General features: G+C 46.3%; 1 protein-coding gene across 1 annotated transcript; it reads right to left on the reverse strand.

Annotated features, from left to right (window-relative positions):
* Positions 1 to 1,794: 1,794 nt before the first annotated feature.
* Positions 1,795 to 5,611, reverse strand: LOC125515158 (GDSL esterase/lipase EXL1). Its single transcript, XM_048680600.2, has 5 exons — positions 5,293 to 5,611; positions 3,610 to 3,740; positions 3,253 to 3,486; positions 2,591 to 2,843; positions 1,795 to 2,259 (listed from the first exon to the last, which is right to left on the reverse strand). Exons 1-5 carry the CDS (start codon positions 5,540 to 5,542, stop codon positions 2,072 to 2,074), a joined length of 1,056 nt encoding a protein of 351 aa, XP_048536557.1. The 5' UTR covers positions 5,543 to 5,611; the 3' UTR covers positions 1,795 to 2,071.
* Between the last annotated feature and the right edge of the window lie 2,567 nt (positions 5,612 to 8,178).

The raw sequence follows: 8,178 nt of genomic DNA on the forward strand, positions 1-8,178 counted from the left end.
TAGGGGAAGGCATTGGGACGTAATAAGTAGATGATGGGTTGCTAGAGTGACATAAGCTTAAACCCTAGTTTATGCGTTGCTTTGTAAGGGGCTGATTTGGATCCACATGTTTCATGCTACGGTTAGATTTATCTTAATTCTTCTTTCGTAGTTGTGGATGCTTGCGAGAGGGGTTCATCATAAGTGGGAGGCTTGTCCAAGTAAGGACAGCACCCAAGCACCGGTCCACCCACATATCAAATTATCAAAGTAACGAACGCGAATCATATGAGCATGATGAAAACTAACTTGACAATAATTCCCATGTATCCTCGGGAGCGCTTTGCTTTATATAAGAGTTTGTCCAGGCTTGTCCTTTGCTACAAAAAGGATTGGGCCACATTGCTGCACCTTAGTTACACTTGTCACTTGTTACCCGTTACGAATTATATTATCATAAAACTATTTATTACCGATAATTTCAGTGCTTGCGGCGAATACCTTACTGAAAACCGCTTGTCATTTCCTTCAGCTCCTCGTTGGGTTCAACACTCTTACTTATCGAAAGGACTACGATAGATCCCCTATACTTGTGGGTCATCATTGAGCTCCTTAACGACATGGAGTAGAATAGTGTTTTAATACAAAGAATTGATACCAATATGAGGATTTGATACAAAGAATTGATACCAATATGAGGATTCGATACAAAGATTGAACACAAAAGATGAACTAGGGTTTTGATATGAGATGGTGCTATTGAAGATGTTGGTGAAGATTGACCCTCCCACGGTGAGAGGGTTGTTGGTGATGACGATGGCCTCGATTCCCCCCTCCCTGAGGGAAGTATCCCTGGCGGAATATCTCTGTTGGAGAGCAAAAGTGCTCCTACTCAAGTTCCGTCTCGAGACGGCGGCGCTCCCTCACGAAAGTCCTCCCCTTATTTTTTTTTCTTGGGAAATTGCCTTATATAACAAAAGATGGGCACCGGAGGCTGGCCAGGGGCCCCACTACCCACTAGGACGCACCAGGGGGGTTAGGCGCGCCCTGGTGCCTAGTGAGCACCTGGGTGGCCCCCTCTGGTATTTATTTTCTCCAATAATTTTTATATATTGCAAAATGAATCTCCGTAAAAATTTAGTACATTTGGAGATGTACAGAATAGGTATCTCTGACATAGCTTTTTCAGGTCTAGATTTCCAGCTGCCGGTATTCTCCCTCTTTGTGTAAACCTTTCATATTATGAGAGAAAAGGCATTAGAATTACTCCACAAAGTGTTATATTGATTAAAAACACCATAAATAACACTAAAAAAACATGATGCAAAATGGACGTATCAACCCTTTCTTTTCATTTATGTTAATTGATATCCCTCGGATTGCAAGCAAATGTGTCGCTTTGTTCAGTCACTTGTGAACCCGTATCGAACCTATCGATATCTTGAATTTCCTTTCTTGTTGAACTCTAGTAGTAAGACTCTAAGGGCCTCAGTTTAAGGACCAACAAGCGCTTGTTTTCTAAAAGAAACATAATCTTATGCCCGAGCTGAAACGGTAAGTTCTCGGATTAAATTAAATTGGATTGCTAAGAAATCACCAAGCAAGAAAACGAAATCACTAAATCAGTGGCCACCTTACATGTCATAACCCAAATACATGACAAATACTTCTTTGCAACCAGAACCAAATACAATATACCATATGAATAGAGTTTAGCGAAGTTAACAGGCACGTTCATCCCTAGAAGATCAACACATGCTAATGGACGGTGCTAGAATCAGCAAGTTTTCAACCACCACATCTGTGCACAACAAATTTGAAATCCACCAAAAATTGAGGCGCAGATGGTGTCCCATGAATAAGTTTCACGATAATTTATACGGAGATACATTTTCGAGTCGACCAAAACGAATTTCCTATGTATTTCACGAGCCTCTAGTCTTTACCCATTTCGAAAGGAGCGAACTTTCACTAGCAATACAAATTTGCATGAATGGCCAGGCAGTCCTAATAGTGCCAGTGAGTACTGTCCAACAAACTAATTGCAGTTTCTAATAATATTTGTTCATGCGTCTATTGAGAGTGAGTTTCTTCACATCAGGTATTGCATCTTTTGCTGAAACAGTTTATCAACCACAATGTTGTAGGCCTTTTCGGTAGGATGGAAGCTGTCCCAGAAAATGAAATCATAAGCATTCGGGCATGCAGGGTGATTTTTAATGAATATTGCTGCATTTAGCATTGTGCTACCACAACATCCTTCGGTTACCTCCTTGAAACCTATATTACAGTCAGTTTCAAAAATATTAGTATCAAATAACTATGAATTTATTATGACAACATGTCCATCGGCATGTATTTATACACACTATATAAAGCCAAATATTCCTGAACAAAGTATACAAACTAATGTAAACATTTATGTGTACCATGTTAGTTCACTACACAGTTCTGGTTACTTCAATTTTCCTGTGGTATTGTAAGATTGATGACATGTTAGAGGTTAATGTTTCTCACTGTTATTTGTTAATATGTCTATAGCAGATATACTCTACAGTAATGATTGATGGTATGCTCTGAAATAGCAACCGAGTATACAATGTGCACTCACCATAAAAATCAGATTGTTGAATGAGATCAAGCAAATTGTAGTATATATCAAGATAAATAAACTTCGAGCCTTGAACATTTTGTTCTGCATCTAGCCGTTGTATTTCCTTTTCTATTTCAGAATTAAACAGATTTGCTGCTTGATTCCTCATGGGCTCACATTCTCTTGATCCAAGTTCTCTTTGCGAGGGACAACATCCAATTGGTGCAATGCCAATTAATGCAATCTTCTTTGCACCCATTTCATTTAATTTCTGTATGGAAGAGTATATATGAGTGTACTAAATTTTACAAGTAGCAGGTCGACTGCTCAAATGCCAATTAAACAGCAGATATATGTTGGATGCAAAAAAAATTGGCGATTATAAGCACCATGGTCATTATAAAATATCCCTATGTTGAAACTTTGTCAAGAGAAGTAGATGGTAGAAAAATTTCAGCAATGTACTAAATTTACAAACACTTATATTTGTAACCGACTAAAGGAAACTACTTGATGAAGTAGGAAGGGATGGTTTGTCGTTTTTGAGTTCGAGTGAAATATGTGAAACTTCAAAATGTCGAAGAACTAAATGAACACTAGAACTTTGTGCAAAATGAGAGAGTCAAATAAGATTTCGTATTTACTACTAAAAGGTTTAGAGTTTCAATAAATACTCTTACCATGGTAAAGTTGACAGCAGAAGAGACAAGAAATTTCACGTAAGAAGGAAGGTCATATTGATGGCGCCTCAAAGGAATTGTAAAATAGTTATTTGCAAGGTCATTTGCCCCCATGACAGTGAAGTATATGCCTTCGGAGATTACACGTGTCATCTCCTCTTCTCCGACTAAGGCTCTTAGTCGCTCCTTATATTCAAGGAATAGTTCAAGTTGCCCAGTACTTGATGTAGCAGCCTGAAGCATAGGAAATTAGCATTTGCAAACTCTAGTAGTAACAATCTTAGCTTCGGGTGAAAGCAAAGTGAAATATACTTGACGAGAACTATATTGTGAGATGCATGTGACATATTTTGTTACCGAGGGTATCGAAGTTAGAGGATCGTATCCACTGCCACCAGAAGCAAAGACGACACCAGTGAGTAGCTCACTTAGTGGAAGATCATTTCCGAGGTAGGGTGGTAATAGTTCCTTAATTCCCAGCCTAGAAACTGCTTGATCAAGAAAAATGTCACCAACAGTGGATATTCAAGTTTTCACCTGGTGTAAACTAGCCATTAAAGAGTTTAAACTTGAAAAGAACTCATAGTTTTTTAAGAAGTAGTAATTGATCATTTTAAGTAGTATAGTACTGTTTAGACGCGTGTTGATGAATGCCCGCAGGATGGTGATGATGTCTAGCGTCGTGGTGGCGTCGACGGCAGTTGGGCCTGGCAAGATCAATGCATTGATCTCTCCCGAAGTTGCCACGACAAAAGATGGTGGCGGTGGATTCTAGAGCTTGCACATGTGATGCTCGCTAAGGGTCTTCTAGATTGGTTGGTGCTCTTGCTCACCATGGGGCGGCTTGGTGATACCGCCGAATTAGATGGTATGCGTGTTGTGATACCAGAACATCATCAAACTTGTAACGGTAGCGACATAAATTGTCAAAAATATAACTTTGGATTGATCTAATGTATTTGTTTTGTCAGACTGTATTGAATAATTTAATAAACATGACCATTGCTTGATCCAAAGGTGGATAATCTTTTTGAAAAAAAAATAGTACTGTTTGGTCGTGGTTCTTCTGTCACGTGATCAATTATTGGTTATTGCTCGACATGCAAGTTAATTGTGCAACATATCAAGCCGTCCCCATGATGGAGTACGTGAATTCGAAATTGATGTTGATAGAGCCATGATGGAGTACTTGGTTGTGCGTGTGCATTAAATGGAGGAGGCAGAAAAAAAAATGCACGACGGATGGAAAGCAAGCTGACGGGCCAGTACGACTGAACTGTATGCATTTCATTAGCAGCTCCTATGTACATGCACAGTGTTCTCATCTGGACCCCAAAATGTCTCCTGCAACAATACTACAACAATAGTGGTGCGAAGACTTCAAAGTTGCTGCCGACGTACGAAACTTGCTACTCCCCCCGAAAGGAAAATGACAATGCTAGCCGTTTGGCTCCAAATTTAAGTTTGCCCCATCTGATCTTAGGCACGTCACAATTTTTTAGGTACTCCCTCAGTCCTAAAATAAGTTTCTCAACTTTATACTTTTTTAGTAAAAAAATATATAATCATTTAGATCATGAAAGTAGTGATCTAAACGCTCTTATATTTGTTTACACAGAGGGTACAAAGTTGGGACATTTATTTTGAGACGTGGGAGTATTTGCTTAACTTTTTTCACAAGTTTGCCACAAGTATGGTGTCAATTTTCTTGGCCACACTTTGTAGCAAGCCACACTTTTCTTACCTTGTCAGGTGCGGTAAAGTTAGCCTTCAACTAGACATTCCCGCGTATTTCTCATGTTGTTGTAACCAAAGTTGCATATAAAACGTACAGGAAGCTGCTCCATTAGTTTCCAATTTAGATATAACCGGTGCATGCCATACACATCAAAAGTAGCGTAAACAACAAAGTTGCACCAAAAGTAAATACTTCCTCCGTCTTAAAATTCTTGTCTTAAATTTGTCTAAATACGGATGTTTAAAAAAAAGCAACAACAATGCCAGCTCCCGGTTGCTACTACTTACTATGTACGTACGTACCTAGCATGTCGCCTGGAACCTTCCCGTTGGAGAACCTCCCGGTGGCCACCCCGCCGGGGAAGTCCTGCCCGTACGGCGGGAAGTTGGCCTTCGCCTCCGTCAGCCGGTCGTTGTTGTTGCCGGGATCGACGATCGAATCGCCGAACATGAAAGCGGCGGAGATTTTGCTTCTAGTCATGGCTGCTGCTCCATGGGCGGATGGGAGAAGCGCCATCAGTACCAGCAGCAGGCCTCGGTAGAGAGACACCATTGCCTCGCTCCGTGCTACTATTGTTGTATGTACTATCAGCTGGCTAGCGGTGTAGTGTGTGTGTGTCGCTGGCTCTGGCTGGTGCAAGATGGATCACGCCGTGGGAGGTTTTATAGCGAGGCATGGAAAAAAGTACGTGCGCGTCCGCTGCGCAGTGAGGCGACTCAGATCACCATCATCATGCATATATGGTTGGTCGGTCGCTGCATGCATTGAATACACGGCTCCGATCCTGTCGATCTATTGGGCAGCCTGGTGGTGTAAAATTGTAGGAGGCCCAAGTCCGGCTTCTTTATGATCATGCCACGGTCGTCCGTGTTTTAGGCAGCCTACCTGCCAATACAGGTCTGTGATGAATGACACAACACGTTTGGATCACGTATGTGGGCGGTTTAAGGGTAAGGGCAATTCCAACGCAGATTCTAAGGGCATTTCCAGCCGTTTGGCCCCCCAAGGGCACGAAAAAGCGCCGCCTGGGGGCGAGCCGGCGTTTTTTTCGGCGTGGGGGCGAGCACGTTCCCAGCCGCCGCCCCCAGGTCGCCCCCAGACGTCCCCACAGTTCGTCCAAATTTCAACAAACACGGCCAAATTTGAATAAACACGGCCAAATTTCGGCGAAATTTAGGCGTTTTTTACACGAATAAAAGGGACGAAAAAACCCTAAACTACGGCCGATGCTTCTCCTCCTTGACACGGCCGCTGCTCGACCCCTTGCCCCGGCGCGCTGCTTCACTCGAGCGGCGGGTCGTTGTCGCCCTCGACGTGCGCGAGGACGCCACTGAGCGTGCGGCCAGGGACGCCCCACCACAGGCGGCGGCCCTCGCTGTTGTTGCGGCCGCGCGGCATCGGCGCGTTGTTGGTGGAGACGAGCCGCTCCTCCTGCCAGCGTTCGAAGTACGCCGCCCACTCCGCGTGGTTGTCGGCGGCGTACTCCGGGAGCGCTCGCTCCGCGGCCGCCAGGGACGTCCGCGCACGCTCGATCTCGGCATGGAAATAGGGCGTCTCGGGGACGGGCAGAGGGGGGACACGGACCCCGCCGGCTCTGAGCCCCCACCGCGACGTGGCGCGTACGTCGGGCGGCGCGGGGTAGTTGGCCTCATGGAGGAGGTAGGCCTCCCGCTCATGCAGCGAGCGGCGGCCGAAACCGTTGGTTGCCGCCGCGTCGCCGGGGTACCTCGCGCTCATGGTTGCCGGGGGGGAGAGAGAGGGGCTCGAACGGTGAAGAGAGGGGAGGAAGTGCGGCGGCGAGGAGGGGGAGGACTGCCGATGGATGGGTGCCTCACCATCGCGGCTAGGGGCACCTTTTATAGCGGCTCGGGGGCGGCCGCGTGCGAACGCGTGGCGGAAGGCGGGGCGGCGTCGCCGCACTTCGCCGCCCGTGGATCAATGGCAGGCTGACCGACGGCCTTGGCATTGATTCCCCGTAGGAAAACCGAGACGATGAGGACGACCAGCATTCGTCTCGCTGACGCGCGGGTCCCGCCACTCTTTCACACCAAAACGTTCCCGCCGGCGCTCCCGGGCGCCCCCTAGCGCGTCGGCGTCAATTTCGGCCCAATCCAGCGAAAAACAGGCTCATGGGGGTGCGACTGGGCCGATTTTTCGGCGCCGGCGCTAAAAAATGGCCTTGGGGGGCCTGTTGGGGGCGCGGCTGGAGATGCTCTAAATGGACGTTCGTTCTGTCCGGGATTTCGTTCTTTTGGGGATGGCAATGAGGCCGTGTCCGTCAGCATTTGTGGATGCGCCGAGCGTGCGTCCAATGCGCGGCCGCCTCTTTGGCCGCATATGGTCCACGGGCATGCAAATATGAAAACAACAAAAGATGTAGCTAAATGGCAGCGACCATAGTTCACGCTAGCGGCCGCGGTTCACACCAGTTCATGTCGGCCGACAACAAAGCCAGCGGCCTACAGAATCGTCACCCTCCAATTTCACGCCGGCAACAAAGCCAGCGGCCGATGCACTAGCCAGGCTTCAAAATGGACATGTTTTTTACGCCGACAACAAAGCCAGCGGCGACACACGAGTAGGCCTTCAAAATGAACAAGTTTTTGGCGCCGACAACAAAGTCAGTGGCCAGCACACCAGCCAACATTCAAAATGAACGGCCATAGTCCACAGCCGAGGTCTCACCTAGTTCAGGCCGTCGCGGGCGAACATCTTCTTCTGCCGGTTCGCGAACCAAGCCTTCGTCTCCGATGACATGTTGTTCTTGTCGACACTCATGATCGCGAGTGCCGCCTCTTTTGCTTTGGTGTCAGCATTGGTGGCCTCGATCTCGAGCTTCTTGAGTTAGAGCGGCCTCCTCGATGTCAAGCTTCCTCCTCTTCGTAGCCTCCTCCATGTCAAGCTTCTTCATTTGGAGCTCTAGGTAGATCTTTATTTGCTCCTCCTCTCCTCCCTCACCTCCTTTTGAATCATCATGTTTTCAACAGTTCCTTGCAAGGCCATGGAAGACGCATCACACTTCTCGTCGGCCTTCGAGCTTGTATTGTCCCTCGGCCTCTTGAGCAAGTCTCCCTCATCAGCCACGGTCGCCTTCCCTCCTTTCTTCTTATGAGCGGCATATTTGTCTTTGAACTTGGGGCAATCTTTGATGAGCAACCAATAATATGTGAGAGTAAATGGCTTGTTCT

The sequence above is a fragment of the Triticum urartu genome, chromosome 6A, assembly GCF_056163025.1.
Source record: "Triticum urartu cultivar PI428250 chromosome 6A, HENAU_Tu73, whole genome shotgun sequence".
Lineage (NCBI taxonomy): Eukaryota > Viridiplantae > Streptophyta > Magnoliopsida > Poales > Poaceae > Triticum > Triticum urartu.